Source organism: Gossypium arboreum, chromosome 3 (genome assembly GCF_025698485.1).
Source record: "Gossypium arboreum isolate Shixiya-1 chromosome 3, ASM2569848v2, whole genome shotgun sequence".
Taxonomy (NCBI): Eukaryota; Viridiplantae; Streptophyta; class Magnoliopsida; order Malvales; family Malvaceae; genus Gossypium; species Gossypium arboreum.
Window position 1 is genome coordinate 75,025,981 of NC_069072.1, and position 19,484 is coordinate 75,045,464.

General features: G+C 31.5%; 1 protein-coding gene across 3 annotated transcripts; it reads right to left on the bottom strand.

Moving 5' to 3' along the window:
• Positions 1-1,417: 1,417 nt before the first annotated feature.
• LOC108466064 (protein FAR1-RELATED SEQUENCE 5-like) lies at positions 1,418-6,305 on the bottom strand. 3 transcript variants are annotated; one of them, XM_053025747.1, is made up of 4 exons: positions 6,003-6,305; positions 4,128-4,558; positions 1,956-2,172; positions 1,418-1,854 (listed from the first exon to the last, which is right to left on the bottom strand). In XM_053025747.1, the coding sequence occupies exons 2-3, from the start codon at positions 4,455-4,457 to the stop codon at positions 1,969-1,971; spliced, it is 534 nt and encodes a 177-aa protein (XP_052881707.1). In that variant the 5' UTR covers positions 4,458-4,558; positions 6,003-6,305; the 3' UTR covers positions 1,418-1,854; positions 1,956-1,968. The 3 variants fall into 3 exon arrangements, with proteins under 3 accessions (XP_052881707.1, XP_052881706.1, XP_017621923.1); XM_053025746.1 differs by having other exon boundaries at positions 1,960-2,172; positions 6,101-6,302; XM_017766434.2 differs by having other exon boundaries at positions 6,101-6,301.
• Positions 6,306-19,484: the final 13,179 nt, after the last annotated feature.

Consider the following 19,484-nt stretch of genomic DNA (forward strand, 5'->3'; position numbering starts at 1 on the left):
TTGGTTCCCAAATTCACGACATTCAAAACTTCATGAAAAAAATTAAATTGTGGAAAAAGAAGAAAAGAGCTTAATTGGTGTAGGTAATGTGAACCAAAAAGGCCAGACATAAATGATTTTAACAATCTGAGGACTTAAATGAAAGCATTCAAATAATTCAATGACTATTTTATAACTTTTTGAAAATAAATAACCAAAACGTAAGTTTATTAATAGTTTAGTTACCTTTGGTGTAATTTACTTTTAATTAAAAACACACCAACTATGGATATCAAGTATTAAATAGTCAAATAGATTGATTTCAATTGCCGTCTTGACTTGGCAATGATCAAACCAAATTTGAATAGTTCATGAGAACAAATGCTTCATTTGTACTAATTCACATACAAATATACTCAAACTAGTTGAATATAAGTTTATATCATATATGAATAATTATTAGAGTTAAATCATTATTTAAGGTCTTAACTTGACAACTTTTCTCACATTGAAATATAATTTTTTTTGTTATAAGTCATCAACTTGACTTCTGTTAAAAAAATTAAGCTCTATAATAACACCGCTAATTGCTAACACATGGCTTTTATAATATAATAAAAATACTTTTTAATTAAATAAAATTTTAAACCCCATAAAATACATATAAATTAACCAATTTTATGGTAGCAGCTATATCTTTTTTTTTTCTTTCAACGTGAACCATGGAGGTTTTTTTTTTTTTTTTAAATCGTCACTAAAAATCCCCTACTCTTCGATTCCTAGTTTTATCAAGATTCAAATTAAAATACACCTATCATTAACAAAAAGTAATTAATGAATTTATCAAACTAAATATCAACATTGCTCGAGGCAAATTTATTATTTTTTTAAAAAGAAAACCTAAATCTACAATGAGGATTTCCATCAACCTAAACTAAAAACGTGCATTTCAAAATAACAATTTAAAACATTTGAAAAGTTAAAACCGACGTAACCCGAAATTCATTACCTGTTAGAATTTCAATGGCTTCCATCAAATGAAATACTTCCTTTTCTTTTTCGATAGGTTTATCTACAGGCTTTTTTTTTTTTCCTTCTCTAATGAAAAATTGTATAGTTTAACGGGGTTTAAAATTTTATTTAATTAAGACTTTTATTATGCTATAAAAGCCACGTGTCAACGCACGTTTTGTGGTATTTAAAAAAAACCTTAATGAGTGTTACTCTCGAGCCTAATTTATTTAACACAAGTCAAGTTGAGGATTTAAGTCAAGTGAGAAAAATTGTCAAATTCAGATCTCAATTAATGATTATTATTTAAAAAAAATTCTTTCACATATTTAAAAGATTATACATCTATTCCTATGTCCAAATAAGCATTGGACGTAGATGTCTGGCTCATTAAAAAAATTTGAAATGTCCATATAATATAAATGAATAACAAATTAAACCTGCTGAGATTCTGCATTTATGGGTAAACAACTATACAAATAAAAAGGTCAATGCATCATTTACATTATTTTACATGATTAAAGCACAACCAGGATGCGAAGGGAGAATATGTACCAAAGAAAATTCAGGTTTTAAACCATTGCAGCAATGGCAGCCAAAACATCCTTCAAAGTTCCAAAAGAAATTATTTGTATTCAGAGTAGACCATGAAAGGAAGTGCGCACCTGTTACTGCCTTCTTCCTCCGTTAAAATATTCAACAATGCCGTTTACCCAGAAATATGCCGGTTCGTTCCTCGACACAAGAAACATCAGTCCCGGATTGCAATAGCAACCGTAACCCTCATTATCTTTATATTAAGTAGCTGTTCACCTCATCCATGTATTTGCACTTGAAACCTACTTTTACTCTGTTCCACTAGACCTACATTCGCAAAAGAAAGGATGAACTGGAAAAGAAAATTGAAAATCAAACAGATTACTAGATAAAATGACAGCATTAGGCGTAGGATGCCAGAGACACACCAACATTTTGAGATTATCTCTGTTGCAATAGCTGTGGCTCTATTGACTCATATTCCTTCAAGTTGTTTACAACATTTTGGACTTTCTTCGATAGTTGGTTACTGTGCTCTTCAACAATTTTCATAAATGCAGTCAGCTGTTCTTGATATGCTGCACATAGTCTTTTCTTGTTCCGAAGTTCAACAGTTAGTTCTTGAATTTTCTTGTCCTTTTCATCCTTCAGAGTTGCATACAGAAATAACATCATTCAGAAACACTAGGAAAACAAAATAAAAATGCTGCACAAAGACTATTATTTCAAATGTTCATAGTGCTGTAAATGAGAACGTTCAATGAACAGTACATGAATAGTTCATCTTTTGTTCGTTTATGTTCGTTTATTAAGTTAAATAAATGAACATGGACAAATTTTGAGGTTCGTTTATTAAAGAACCAAAACACAAACAAAGCTTGTTCAATCATTTATGTTCATGAACAAACTCATTTATTGTTTCATTAGTATATATCAATAAAATTATTTCGGTTTGTATGTTTTATTTATTTATAATATAATTATTAATATTTATATTTGACTATTTTATATCTAAAAATAATATATATGTGTGTGTGTTTATTTATTGTTTGTTTATTATGCATGAATGTTGTTCGTAAACATGTTCAATTATATGTTCATGAACATGTTTGAGAACATGTTCGTTTAATGTTTCATTTAACTTAAATGAATATGTTCACAAACATTAAACAAAGGAATACGAAAACACATAATTTTAAATAAACGAACACTAACAAAAATTTTAAATTTCTAAACGAATATGAATCAAACACGAAGAAGCTTAAAAAAACAGACGAATATGAACAGAGATTCGTTCGTTCAAGTTCAGTTCATTTACAGCCCTACATGATGTTCAGTTTTGGAAAATATTTTATAGCTAAGAGCATCAAACCTGAAAGAAGGCATGCTAAGATGTCCATATAAGCAAAGCAAAACATTAAAATGCTCAATTTCTTGAAATAATGAGATCAAATATTAAACCACTAAGAAAGGATGCATGAGAAGTTAATTTATTTGAATGTGTCACAAATCAAGTGACTCGAATTTTCAGCTAAAAATGATGGAAACTACGTTACTCGGGCTTGGAATGCAAGTGCCGAATGCGAGTATGCATCCAACATGGGTATATTCAATTTTTTTCTAGTTTTTTCATGTATTTGAAGGTATCTTTGAAGAGTATAAATCACCACGCCCATATCCAAAAATATATCGAATATGAGTGTCAAACAAGGGTTCTTCAATAAAAATAAAGGGTCAGAATGACTTAATATGAAATTACAATCAAATGGAATAATTTCAGACCTAAAAATACTTATGAAATACTCAATTCATAAGTCTTAAATACGGTTAGCCATATGAACCGGTTTTCACAATTAGACTCAGTCAGTCGAGGGCATATCCTTCTAAAGGTTTCAAGAAACCGAATCATCTTTACGATTTAAACAAATGATCTTTGGCTTCCTTTGCCTCTTTTTATTCTCCTCCTACAATCAAGTCGGGCAATGTTACTTGGACTCTTCATTTTCCCTAAAGACTAAAGTAGTCATTTTTTATGTGTTAGACATGTGTTCGGACATGGGTATGAGAGTATGATCTGGACAATATATGAAAAAGCTTTTAAAAAGAAATTGAACATTCCTGTTTCGGATGCATATTCATATATGAGACTCCCTTGAGCCTGAGTAATAAAATTGCTAGGTCTATGCTGCACAAGAATAAATCATCTAAATATATCATTCATAGGTTTAATCTCAACTAGTCGGACCTCTACCCTCTCATAAACAAACATTTTTATTCAATCTTTTCATATGTGAGTAATCACCATTTCGATATCCTCAACTTAGCAAAATGAAAGATCATCTTGATATCCTCATTTGGCATTACAATCATCCTACAAATTGCATAATATAGACTTTTACAGAGAAATGAAAGAAAACCAGTGGTCCAAAGAGAAGGCATTATGCCTTAAGAACATGAAAATCAAATAAACCATACAGAAATTTGAAGTTGAAAATTTCACCAAAGTTTTTGACAGTAGTGGCAAGCATGGTATGGTAACCATAAAGCAGATAACAATTCTAAATAAGAAGAAAAGGAGGGAAGAAAAATGAACAACTTACCATTGTTTGACGAGCCTCGCGTGGAGCAACTACAAGCGGATGATTATGCTCCTTTATGAATCTCGTTATCACCCATTTTCCAGATTTATTGAACTTAATATGAATCATAGCCTTGCAGCCTTCCCTAGTGCTTGGCCGCGGCTTTCTAACAGGGCCAAATTTACCCCGAATACTAACACAATAACCCTCCTTATTACATCCAAGTCGACGAGCAAGAATCCTCCCATCTCTTTCAGATCGACGACAAGACATCACGCGCATGACAAAGCCTACTCGCCGTGCATATTCATCATAAAATATCTTGGCAGCGTCTTCAGACTCAAACTCCATACCTTCATGTGGTTCTACAATCAAATCTGCTTCACATGGGACTGCCAATATCTCACCTCTTGTGAACCTCTCTATGGCTTCCGCACCCTCATCCAAATCCACTGCCACACATAAACATGGTACATTGTTCATTTCTCTTCTTCAATATGAATAAAAGAAATAAAAGCTATAATTTAAAAAAAAAATCTTCTACAAGAGGAAAATGAGAACAATTGCTCATAAATACAATTTAAAGTTGAAAATTAAATAACAGAAAAAAAATCATTTTAAACAGTTCATAAAGTTCCTAAACACTTAAAAGCCATCAACAGCAGAAGCCTTTTTCCTATAATGTGAAGTCCACAATATGGATCACATTATATCACAAACTAAAAATTCTAAGGGACAAAAAACTATGTTACTCAGACCTGGAAGTGAAAGACATGGGTATGAGTCCAGCACGGGTATGAGTCTGGCACAGGTATGTTAATCTTTTTTCTAAGTTTTCATGTTTTTGAAGGTCATATTTCCATAACACTGTCCGAAAATGTATCAGACATTAGTGTTAAGCACTGGTACTTTAGGATAAGTAAAGACTTGGAGCAACATAGATCAAAGCAACAAAAATGAATGCATTCAATTCAACGAGACACTTAAGGATTAGAACACAACTTAAATTTCCAGGTTCAAGTCCTATTGAAGGGAGACAAGGTTTATGAGATAAGGTAAAGTAGACCTGAAAATTTTGGCCACAATAAGATTGCACGAAATGAACATGATTTGGAGAAAGAACAAAAATATGGTATTAAAAAAAAACATGAATACACAAATGTACCACAATACATATAACAGAAATTATTTAAATGTTAAAATTTGTATACCTATAATACCTTAAAACACGATTATGACACGAAATCAATACGAATATGCAGATTGCCAAGCATAAAGTACTATCCTGTTGTCTACTTAAAGACCCATGTCTCTCAATCTACACCGAAAAGAAAATATAAATATATATTTCTCAAGTTATCTCCTTAAATAGTCCTTCAAATAAGGAAGAGCAGATCTCCTTTGAAACCCAAATAAGAAACAGGAAATTAAACCAATCAAAAACTGAAAATTTCTATCTAAGTGATGAAAGAAAAAAGAAAAAGAAAAAAAGAAAGAAACAGCAAAAGAAATCAAACCCGTTAAAACAAAACCTGTTCTAACACTAAATTCACATTGTTTATCATCACTCATAAACATATATGAATAGAAAATAAAGCAAAAATTAACAAAAAGATTCAATCAAACAGAGCATAAAATCCAGTAGGAAAAAAAGAGAAAAGAAACTGTAAAAATAAATAAAACCCAGTAACATCAAAGCTATCCCAACACTAAATTCACAGTGTTTATAATCACAGCAGCAAAATTAACAAAAGAAACAATGAAACAGAGAAGGAAAAACAAACAAACAAAAAAAAAAAAAACAAGAGGAAAAATAAGAAAAAAGCCAGTCAAAATAAATCAGACCCATAAAAATCAAAGCTGTTCTAACACTAAATTCACAGTGTTTATCATCACCTGATAATCATATATGGAAAATTAAGGAATTAACAAATGACTGAATGAACAGAGGGTTAAAAAAACCCAAAAACAGTAGAAAATAATTTGAGAGTTACTTGATTGAGAGGATCAAAGAAGGGAAATTAGTGGTAGATCTTTCGTAGCTGCTCAATCCAGATGAAGAGAAAGGACGCGACTCTACTTTGTGGGGGGCTCTAAAATAATTCTGAACAAAGATTGAGATATAAAAGGAATTTAACGGTGAGGGAAGAGGTTCATGCACGTGTTCCCGACCCACAGGGTTAATTCCAAGGTGAAAATGTGTATCATAATTCTATTTTAAAGAGTTTATTTTCTCTATTTTTCATATTTAAAAGTTCAGATCAAGTAAATACTTTTGTTAAATTGGTGAATGTCTTATATTAACATTAAAAATATTTATTTAATAGCTATGTAATAAAAAAGACATACAATAAATTAAAATTTAATATAAAATTTATAATGTTAATAATTTCTAAAATTTATTTTTCAATTGAAATAATATATTTAAATTAATTAATAATAATATTATAAAAATTAAATTATTAAATTATATGAAATTTTAAAATATAAAATTAAATTTCAAATTGAATATAATATAAGATACAAAATTAAAATTAAAATGTTATCGTCGTGTAATCTTTAAAAATTAGTGTCATGTATTTGGGCACTTGTCAAAAGAAAAGCCCATGAGTTTATGCATATTTGTAATTTTCTTTGGTAAACAATATTTGTAATTTTCTTTGGTAAACAATCTAATAAGTCATTGAAATTTTACTTTTTTTCTTTATTTTATCCATTCAATTATGAAAATTTTAACTTAATCATTAAACTATTTTAATTTATTTTTTAGTCATTATATTGTTAAGTTTGAAACGGTTGGATGATATGGTCATTTATTTCTCAAATAAACTACATGAGTGTTTCTATTTTAGCCATTAAACTATAAAAAATTCCAGTTTAGTCACTATAGTTTTTGAAATTATATTTTTTAGTCACTATGTCCTTAAATTGATAACAAAAGTTTGGTGTGACCTTTTTATTGGCCTAATAACAAAATTTTCCTTTTAATATTTATACATTCTATCAATTTAGTCGTAATTCTAAAAATAATGAACAAATTTATCCCTAAACATTCTAATTGTATTAAGGTCTAGAAAGTTTTATATATTTTTCTTTTACAATAGTGAGATTTGAGTTTTTTTGCACTAAAGAACCACTATTTTAACATAAAAATATAAATAAATAAAAAACTTTCTGGCAACTTATGATAGTAGTGCCAAAAATTAATTTTTTTTGGAGTTTTTTAGTGTCTGTGAAGCACTTTTAATAAAGTGTTGGAAATTTTTACCAATAAATTATGATCTTTCTGGCATAGGAAGTTGGAAATCTTTGAGTTTTCTTGCGCTGAATAACACTAGCTAAGAGCATAAAAGAATAGGTAGAGAGAAAAAGAACAATAATTAGTATTACATTAAAAAAATATAAATGTTGAGGGCTGATCTGTAACAACCTGAAATAGGGCCTAGTCAGAATAGTAGTTACGAGATCACAAATCCGAAGTAGAAATATTTATTTTATGACTATTTTAGAGTCCATGATATGTTTGAGTGATTGTGTGCAAATTTTGTTAAGTAAATTTTATTGATAAAGTGCCCAGTTTTATTATTGGGATTAAATAACATTAATTGCAAAATATGAGTTCTAGAATATAAGTACTTGTTTGAAATAGGGGTTTAAACTAGAGGTCTTTAAATGGCAAATAGACCATCATATTTTGGTATGGACAAAACTAGACATGGAAGGGTTAATTGAAGGGTCAGCAAAAAGAGCATTTTGGTCATTTGGTGTTTTAAGGCATAAAAGACAAAATAAAAGCCCAAAAATCTGCTCATCTTCTTCATATGGCTGCCGAAATTTACATGACTCCATGGCTAGGGTTTCAAGCTTTTTAAAGCTCAATTGTAAGTGCATTTGAGCCCCGTTTTTAATGTTCTTCGTATTTTTAAGATCCTAAAAGCTTAACCTTTCTATTTCTACCATTTATTTGCATGAAAAATGAAGTTTTAAAAAATTGACCCATGCTAGATAGTTGTGCATTTTGATGTTTAATGGTAGAATAAGGATGCTTGAGGTTAGGAGAATGATTTTTGTTAAGTGATTTTCGTTGAAAATGGTTAAAATGGGTTAATTAGTAAAAGTTGTTAATGTTTATAAAAGCATGAAATAGTGAGAATTTGAGCTGGCCATAGAAGAGAAAAATATTTAGCATGTCTTAAATCTTATAGAAATCTAATAAATTTCAATTTTCGAGCCTTGAGGTAAATTCGTAATTATGCAAAAGTTTAAAGGAAAAAATTTAAATTTTTCCAAAATATGTTTTAGGTCCGAAATGATTAGTACATTAATAAAATGAGTGAATTTCATCATTTTAGATCAAGAAATCGAGATTTGGGCTTAAATCAAGAAAGTGCGTGGTTAAAGACAAAAAGAGAATAATTAGCCGAAACTTCATTTGAGGTAAGTCCATGTGATTAAATGAGCATGATATTTATGCTATTGTTATTATACTTGAAAATCTATCTTGTCATGATTGCATTAAAGTTTATGTTGATGATATTGTATAGGAGAAAGTGATGTCAAATGTAAATGACATTTATGTGTTGATTGAATGCTTGGAGATTTGATGGAATATGATATTCCATTGAAACTAGTAAGTTGTATGTAAATAATACAATTACATTATTATTATTATGTGCTAAATTGATATAGCATGAAATGCTTGATTGTGGAAATGAGAATGCATAATGATAATTGAGATAGTAGAATTCCCTTTTGAACCATAGGGAATAAATTGGATATTCATGCCATGACGTATAGGTTATTGTGAGCTAGTGTAAGACCATGTCTAAGACATGGCATCGGATTGAGACGAGTGCTAGTGTAAGACATGTCTGGGACATGCATCGGCCACGAGATGTAAGCCAGTGTAAGACATGTCTAGGACATGCATCGGCTACGAGATGTGTCAGTGTAAGATAATGTCTGGGACATGGCATCGGTACAGATATGTGAGAGCTAGTGTAAGGCCATTTCTGGGACATGGCGTTGGTCTCGATTTCGGTAGTAAGTGTAAGACCATGTCTGGGATATGACATCGACTTGATGGATGAGCTAGTGTAAGACCATGTCTGGGACATGGCATCGGCATTATACGCTATGTTTGAGGCTTAGTGAATATCCGATAGCTTTCTGAATGGTTCAACGGTGAAAGTTATGGTTTAAGCTAAACGAGAAAGGTTATGACCATATTGTGAATGGTAAAGGTACTTACATGAAATTGATGAGATGTGAATCCAATTCATGTTATATGATTAGTAAGAAATAAAAATGAGCATGTTGAGTAACACAAGTATGTATGCCAAGCTCATGAGAAATGATTTCAGTTTATGATGCACCTTTAGTGAAGATGTGAATAGGTAATTCATGCTTATAAGAATGATTTTGTGATGACCTTGTGATTATAGGTCTATACATATGATGTATGAATATGTAACCTTACTAATGTGGTGAAAGTGAATTAATATGGTGTGATAAACTTAGTATCGTTAATTGACACTAAAACAGTTTTAGACAGCAACCATAGTTTGACTTTGAAAATCCACCAAAAATTGTAGAAATTGAGTCAGAGGCTGAATAAAATATTAAATTAAATCCTAATGAGTCTAATTTCACATAGAAGAAACAGTGTAAGCAAAAGAGTTTTATATTATGAAATATTTAAATTGTTGTGAGACAGAGTCAGGATGACTTTGAAATCCCCTATTCTAATTTGAGAAAATCATTGAAAATTGTAAAAAAAATAGTTATGAGTTATAATTTATATTATTAGAATTATTAATGAGTCTAATTGGAAGATAAATAGACAGAAACATCATCCGAGTCCCGTACTATGAGATAATTAATTTTTAGTGAAGAGGGGTCAGAACTGTCAGATAGCGAAAAAGGGTAAATTTAAGGAGTAAACTGTACTAAATGGCTAAACAAAAAATTCTAAAAATTTTATGGTAAGAAGATATGTGAGTTTAGTTTCAAGAAAAATTAGCGTAACTTAATTTGGAGTTCTGTAGCTCTAGATATAAATAATTTAGTGACTGTGACTCGAGAAAATAGCTTGGCTGGAATATGAGTAAAAATGCAAATAGGGTTGTATTACCATGAGAAGCAAGTTGATAAGTTACTTATTATTTTCATACGGTTTTACTAAGCTATAAATCTTACTCCATTCCTTTCCTTTCCTTTAGTGTTTTTAGGTTAACTCAGAGTTGGAGATCGTCGGAGGCAGCATCACACTATCAACTCACTACCTTTGGAAAAAATGAAGTATATATTAGAATTTTCAAGTGAGTGGCATGTACAGGGATCTAGTTGATTGACATGCATTATTTTGCTTTGGCCAAATGTGTTGGCTTAGATTGAGTTATATGCATATGGCCATGAGATGTGGCTCATATTGATTATGGCTTGTAAGCCTAGCTATTCATGTCATGTCTAATGTTTATAATGTGATTATGTTTGTTTGCCATGCATGGTTAGTAATATGACATGTGTGTTGGATGTATGCTCTATGACCAATTGAGGTGGTCATAGCTATGTGGTAATTGTATGTTATATACACAACGTGATAATGATTGAACATGAGTGCTTGATGGATAAGTTGGTAACCATAGTATAATGGTAAAAATGGTCATCAAAATGACCAGTCTTATGAATGTAAAGTAAGGAATCTAGACTTGGTATTGCATGAGTAGATGCATTACTTGTAAGAAGATTTGTTAATGTTAAGGATATATCTTAATAAAGAGTGTTTAATTACTAAAGTGATGCCATGATTTGCGATTTTGATGTGCATAAGGTTGTAAGAGATTATGGGTAACATGAAGGCTTGGAAAATAGCCTAAGTGTTGGCCACACGGGCTGAGACACGGCCGTGTGTCTCAAGCGTGTGAGGGCCACTGCCTGGAGACACGGGTGTGTGGCCCGGCCGTGTGGTTCGATGTACATGCTAAAGTCATAAACAGAGAGTTACACGATCTGAGGATACAGGCGTGTCCCTATGTCCGCACGGGTGTGTGACCCTATTTCTTGGGAAAATTTCCTATGCTTTCTTGAAACTTTTCAAAGTTTTTGGTTTAGTCCCGAATCAACTCCGATGAACATTTTGGGCTTTGTAGACCCAAATAAGGGACGACATGCATGTGTTTGAAAGGTTTTGAATTAAAAGAGATTTTATGGCTCAGTTTTTCCATGAATGTGTATGTTTAAGTTTGGTAATGTCTCGTACCCTATTCCGACGTCGGACATGGGTAAGGGGTGTTACATTTAGTGGTATCAAAGCATGGTTTAGCTAGTTCTTGGTCTAAGCTAGCACGTGTAAGAGTCTAGCTATACATTCCACAAGTTTGTGATAGTGTGATGTCTCCCCGCGCGAATGAGAACTATCTTGTGTGGGCAAGGTACTCTCCAACTGAACTACACCCGATCACATAGATAATGATGCTAAAGTACTCAATAAAGTGCAGTTATGAAGAGTTGAAATTCGAAAAGGTACGAACAAGAATTTGAGAAATGTATATGTACACATTTGTGATATGAGAAACATGAAATAGGATGTGTGATGGTATAATGAGCTTATCTATGATTGATTGATAATCCCATGGTGTACATGATTGATTTGTTCGAGTGAATACATGTGCTTAGATAACTGGAAAGTTGGTGTAAAACAAATATGAATGTCGGTCTGTCTGAAATGAATGAAATGATTTTGATGATGTTGTTATGATGATGAAAGTTGTGCTACATGTGTATGTATATGAGAGTCGGGTCAGAGGCCCTACAACCTTATCCCCTTACCAGAGTAGTGTATTGTAATGGAATTTCACAAGAATTGCACTGAATAAATTCACAAGTATGAAACTAAAGAGTTGAGTGGAGAAATATCTATAAACACGATTAGAGATTGAGAATGAGTTGATAAGTAAGCATGAGCTAGAAAAGTATTAGGTTGACATAAAGATTCTGTGAATTATGCACTGTCACAGTTAGGGAAGAAATGCACTTTGGTAAATCGAGTTACTTAGGTACGAGGTTGAGAAAGTGTAACAGTAGGGGATTTGTAATAACAAAAATAGTTAGAGGAATAATATTTGAAACATGAAATGTCTGAGTATGGAAATCATAGTGAGTAGATGATGGCTGTCTTACTTGATATATTTTAAGAGATCATTGTTCTCCTAAGTATTATAGTGGCTATCTATCTTCTGATAAAATTATTATTATATGAGAATGCTATCTGATCTAAATGTCAGACGAAGGTATTATCGGCCTGACCGGGTTATAATCTGTTTTGTTCTACTTCTCTCTGGTATTCTGTTATATTCAGTTTATTGGGAACTTATGAGAAAGTGCAAATGATGCTATAATTCTTTTCCCTTAATTGTTGCATTTGATTCCAGTAGGATGAAATGATGTTTTCTTCTGGACTTTTTCTCTCTAAAGAATTATTAAGGTCTTTCATATTTCCTTAAGAGTTTGTTTTTGGTCTTCTGACATAGTATCGTACCTTGGGATTTCTCTAATTTGCGTGTAAGGATTTGACATCGGCAAAGAGGCATAAGTGATGAAAATTTCGAATTTCAATTATTATGATAGATCTCTTTTCTCAAGTAAGTTAATTAAAGCTAAAGTCTTCAGTTGAGATATATTGGTTATTTGAGCTAATGCAAGTAAAATGGCCTTTGTTTAGTATGACGAGTGAATTCTAAATGATTGTCTGATAAAATTTTCGTCTTATGAAAGTTGAATGGCTTAATCCATGATTAGCAAAACTTGGACAGATTAGAATATTATTAACCGAAGCATTTGAACTGGTCTAGTCTGCACTTGGGCAGAGACTTTTTAATTTTCAGTGAGGCACTGTTGTATGAATTGTGATGTGTTTAAGACAATAAGATAATGTGATAGCTTAGAGCATTCAATACCACCGAAAGATTTGAGTTGTTAACAGGGTTAGAGCCGAACATCAGGTTTTACCGGAATTATCTTCTCTAGTGCGATATTAGAATAGAAATGAGAAAGGATTATTCTCGAGGCCCTATCAGAATTATTTCTCTCTTGAAAAGAGGAAAAAAATGTCATGTAGCTTATTATTAAATGTTTGGTGAGATCTGTAAATCATGTTGGTATGTACTGAATTCCCACTCATCAGATTGATGAGACTTCGTGTCTTTAGGATTGTCGGATTTCTCGGAATACAAGTATCATTAATCGGATTGTGTGAAATAGAGAGTGTAAGGCCAAGATGAACTGACTAGTTTTTATTATTCGAATTCGAAAAGATTCAAGTATGTGTGTATATGTGACATGATGGCATAGATGAGACCTTTGTGTATACGAACTCTTAAGTTGATGTTAAAATTCAGCCGAGGTATAGTATAGTGATAAATCGTGTAATATCCTGATTTTGGGCCTAGTCAGAATAGTGATTTTGTGACCACAAAATCCGAGATAGAAATAATTATTTTATGATTATCTTGAGGTCTATGATATGATTGCATGATTGTGTGAAAATTTCGTGAAGAAATTTTATGCATAAAGTGCTTAAATTGAAATTAGGGACTAAATCGAATAATTTGCAAAACTTGCATTCTAGAAGTTTCTAGTATGAAATTGTTTTGAAATATTAATTAGGAGGTCTTAAATAGCAATTTTACCAATTTCTAAGTCTATGGACAAAAATTGGACATGGATGGAATTTTTGGAAAGTTTAGTAGTAAGGGCATTTTGGTCATTTAGGGGTAAAATGAATTAAAATACAAAATTAAAAGCCAATTTTGCTCATCTTCAACCCCATGGTCGAATGTAGCAAGGAGAAACCATGGCTAGGGTTTTTCAAGCTTCCAAGCTCGATTGTAAGTCCGTTCTAGCCTCGTTTTTAACGATTTTTACGTTTTGGAGTCCCTTAGCTCGATTAAGCTTATGCTAGCAATAATTCAACCTAGGGTTCATATTTGGAAAAATACCCATAGGTGAAATTTGTGTATTTTGGTGTTTTATGATAGAATATGAGGTTTTAAATTATGTTAGACAACTTATGCTACTCGGTTTTAAGTGAAAACGAGCAAAAGGGCTTAATCGATAAAAATACCTAATAGTCATAAGTACATGTTAGAGTGAGAATTTGATGTTGCCATAGAAGGGAAAAATGATCAGCATGTCATAAAACATAAGAAAATAGGCTGAAGTTTAATTTACGAGCTTTGGGGCAAAAGTGTAAATATGCAAAAGTTTAGGGGCAAAATTGTAATTTTTCCAAAATATGATTTTGGGTCAATTTGAATAATGTGAGTCCTAATTAGACTATATTTTAAATGATAGAGCAAGGAAAACTGAAATTCGGGCTAAAATGGGGAAAATACCAAGTTGTGGACGAAATGGTAAAAGTAGCCATTTTCGCATACGAGGTAAGTTCATGTGTAAATGTAGTAACATAATTTTCATTTTAAGCAATTTAATGTTGTTTATATGATATGATGCTGATTATTATCATGAAATATTATGCTTTGTGGTTATTGTTGAATAATATGTAATTATGTGAATTACTTGATGAGTATGAACTATCACCGAAGTATCAATTTCGATATTCCGTGGAAGATGGCAAAGATGTGTGATCAAGGAAAACGCCCATTTGAACCTTAGGAATAGATTAGGATACAAGTGACATGTCACTAGGATGTTTGGGCATCCGAACTCGTTGAGTTGAGTCCGAGTTCACTTATGGATGCAAATGTCCAAACTCGTTGAGTTGAGTCCGAGTTCGAGAGATGTAACTAGGCATCCAGCTCGTTAAGTTGAGTCCGAGTTCACTTATGGATGCGAACGCCCGAGCTCGTTGAGTTGAGTCTGAGTTCACTTATGGGCGGGTTACATGGTAGCTTGGCTACATATGTGGCACTTATGTGCAAACTTTCCATGTATCCGAATTATATTCCGATGTGTTCAACGGGTAAAGTTCTACTGAAATGGAGGAATACTCAAGATGAAAGGGATGTATTGGTAAGTATTGTGAAATGGGTACTTTGAACAGGTATGTACTTAACCCTCGGGTTGAAAACTCGATATAACAACAATATGGTAAGATGATAAATGAAAATGTGATATGAATATCTCGGTGATGATTATGCAAATGATGTTTTATGTTTGCTTATATAGTTGTGTTACTTGCTATTTGCATGTGAACTTACTAAGCATTTATGCTAACTCCCTCCTTTTCATTCCTTGTAGTTTTGACAAGCCAGCTCGAAATCGGGACGGTCGGAGGCTCGCTCACACTATCCGTATACCATCTTGGCATAATGACTTGTATATTTTGAGTATGGCATGTATAGCATTATAATCATTTTGTATATATGGTCTTATGATATGGTTATTGAGTGGTATGGAAATGCTTGGTAATGATTAGCCATTGGAATGGCTAATCATGATCATATTTGGTGTTATGTATGTCAAATTGCTAGCTAATCCATGAAAACCATGAAATAGGTAAAATTTACCATAAAATAGATTCAGACAGCAGTAGTGACGTGAATTTGAAAAATCACTAAAAATAGTAGAAATGGAATTAATAATGAATAAGTTATGGAATCGAAGCTTGATGAGTCTATTTTCATATGGAAGAAGCGAAACAGGTATATGAGCTATATTTTATGAGATGTTTAAATTTTTGTGAAACAGGGCCAGAGCAATTTCTGGATCCCCTGTTCTGACTTTGGAAATTCACCATAAATTTTACAAAGATAATTAGAAGTCATGATTTATATGTACAAATTCCTTATTGAGTCTAGTTTTATTAGAGACAAACAGCATAGTCATTGAAGCTCTGTACAGAGAGATATCTGATTAGTAATACACAGAGGTCAGAGTAGTCGAACACTAAAATAGGGGAGATTTTAACTAATAAACTGTACTAATTTGCTTGACCAAAAATTCTAGAAAAAAATTAGTAAATAGATATATGAGTCTAGTTTCAGGGAAAATTTACAGAATTGGATTTTGAGTTTCGTAACTCGAGATATGAATTTTTAAGCGACTGTGACACAGATTGCTAGCTTGACTGGAAATTTTAAAAAATAAATTGTTTGAGCTGTTTAAGTAATGAAGTAAGTCTGTTAACACCTCGTGTTCGACTCCGGCGACGGTCTCGGGTATGGGACGTTACAAATCGCTTATGATATTGATATGGGAAAGTAAAGAGATAAGTATTAGGGACACATTCGAGTGAAAGTTCTTTAACAATGATTATGGGAAAGAAAAGTTTATGTGAATACCAAAACCACTTTCCTAGTAAGACTTTTGGGGATGAAAATCCCTAGGGGGAGAATTGTAATAGCTTGAAATAGGGCCTAGTCGGAACAGTGGTTACGAGACCACAAATTCGAAGTAGAAATATTTATTTTATGACTATTTTAGAGTCCATGATATGTTTGAGTGATTGTGAGCAAATTTTGTTAAGTAAATTTTATTGATAAATTGCCCAATTTTATTATTGGGATTAAATAACATTAATTGCAAAATATGAGTTCTAGAATATAAGTACTTGCTTGAAATGGGGGTTTAAACTAGAGGTCTTTAAATGGCAAAAAGACCATCATATTTTGGTATGGACAAAACAAGACATGGAAGTGTAAATTTGAGGGTTAGCAAAAAGGGCATTTTGGTCATTTGGGTGTTTTAAGGCATAAAAGACAAAATAAAAGCCCAAAACTATGCTCATCTTCTTCATATGGCTGTCGAAATTTACATGACTCCATGGCTACGATTTCAAGCTTTTTAAAGCTCAGTTGTATGTGCATTTGAGTCCCTCGTTTTTAATTTTCTTCGTATTTTTGAGATCCTAAAAGCTTAACCTTTCTATTTCTACCATTTATTTGCATGAAAAATGAAGTTTAAAAAAATTGACCCATACTAGATAATTGTGCATTTTGATGTTTAATGGAAGAATAAAGATGCTTGAGGTTAGGAGAACGATTTTTGTTAAGTGATTTTCGTTGAAAATGGTTAAAACGGGTTAATTAGTAAAAGTTGTTAAAGTTTATAAAAGCATGAAATAGTGAGAATTTGAGGTTTCCATAAAAGAGAAAAATGTTCAACATGTCTTAAATCTTATAGAAATCTAATAAATTTCAATTTCCAAGCCTTAGAGTAAATTCGTAATTATGCAAAAGTTTAGGGGCAAAAATTTGAATTTTTCCAAAATATATTTTAGGTCCGAAATGATTAGTACATTAATTAAATGAGTGAATTTCATCATTTTAGATCAAGAAAATCGAGAATTGGGCTTAAATCGAGAAAGTGCGTGGTTAAAGACAAAAAGAGAACAATTAGTCGAAATTTCATGTGAGGTAAGTCTGTGTGATTAAATGAGCATGATATTGTTATTATACTTGAAAATCTATCTTGTCATGATTGTATTAAAGTTTATGTTGATGATATTGTATAGGAGAAAGTGATGTCAAATGTAAATGACATTTATGTGCTGATTGAATGCTTGGAGATTTGATTGAATATGATATTCCATTGAAATGAGTAAATTGTATGTAAATAATACAATTACATTGTTATTATTATGTGCAGAATTAATATAGCATGAAATGCTTGATTGTGGAAATGAGAATGCAAAACAGTAATTGAGATAGTAGAATTCCCTTTTGAATCATAGGGAATAAATTGGATATTCATGCCATGACGTATGGGTTATTGTAAGCTAGTGTAAGACCATGTCTGGGGCATGGCATCGGCACGGATATGTGAGAGCTAGTGTAAGACCATGTTTGGGACATGCATCGGCCTCGAGATGTAAGCCAGTGTAAGACCATGTCTGGGACATGACATCAACTTGATGGATGAGCTAGTGTAAGACCATGTCTGGGACATGGCATCGGCATTATACCCTATGTTTGAGGCTTAGTGAATATCCAATAGCTTTCCGAATTGTTCAATGGTGAGAGTTATGGTTCTAAACGAGAAAAGTTATGACCATATTGTGAGTGGTGCAGGTACTTACATGAAATTGATGAGATGTGAATTCAATTCATGTTATATGATTTGTAAGAAATGAAAATGAGCATTGTCAAAACCATTTTCAAATCGAGTTTTAGAAAATGGGAATCGATTTTTTAAAAAAAACGAAAACGGGAGTTTCCACCAATCTTTTTAGGTGTGATTGGATCACCTTTAAAACATTTTGTTTTAAAATTATTAGTTTTGGTCCACGAAATAAAAGAACAGGTTCGGGAGTCGGTTACGTACGAGGAAGGACTAGCACCCTCGTAACGCCCTAAAAAAATTGGTACCTAACTGATTATCAAATGTCTTTAATGTCAGAAATTCAAAAAGTTTTAAGATGTAATCCTCTTTAAATTAGTATAGTTTGATTTTTTTTGTAAATTAAAGTTCATTCGTATCAAAGTATTGACACTAAATTGGCTTTTTAGAAATCCCTATCTCAAAACAACAAAACGCTACATCCAATAAGTTAGGACATATTATTTTGCAATTCCAAGACAATAGCTCACGTTTTGCAAACATTTAAAAACTTAAGAAGGGTACTTGATTATTCGAACTTAACGAGAAAAGTTGCAACCCAATAAGTTAGGGCACTACTTTCTCGAAATTTCCAAACACCAAGCATTGCCTTTGTATTTTTTTTGAAAACTTTAGGGCCTTATTTTTTAAAAAAGATGCATGGGGAATTATATTGTACTATAAATCATACATAGTAACATGTTATTGAAGTAAATAAATAATACATGTATTTTAACAAAATGATAGCAATAATATGAAGATCGCATTAGATGCATAAAATTATATATACATGGCAAATATTAACAATATGCATACAAAGATATATATAGCATGTAATGAGAATGAATAAACAAAATATACAAATATACAAGGTAATAATTAAATAATGCATGATATATAAGAAAGAAATAATTAAATAATATATGACGTGCAAATAAAAGTATAATATCAATGTACATGTCTACAAAATATAACATATAATAATAATAAAATAACATTTAACACATACATGTTACATGCAATATAAAATCTACAAAAGAACTAATAAAAATAAAATGATTGATTGCTAACAAAATATGCAATAATTAAAAATAAGATATCTCATAACAATTTTAAAATAGTATTTAATATATAATATATAATATATAATAACAAGAATATTTATAAAAGAATAATAATTATATGGTAATATATTGGCTTGAAAGTATGTAAGAGAATTCATAATATAAATTTAAAATGAAATGATATATATAATAAATAAATAAATAATTACTTGATGAAATGTGTATATAATATGAGTTAAAAATATGATTTAATAAT

Excerpts from the sequence above, each read along its gene's own strand:
- LOC108466064 (XM_053025746.1), bottom strand. Across the intron at positions 2,173-4,127 it reads GCGAGGCTCGTCAAACAATG|GATGAAAAGGACAAGAAAAT; the intron begins GTAAGTTGTTCA and ends GCAACTCTGAAG.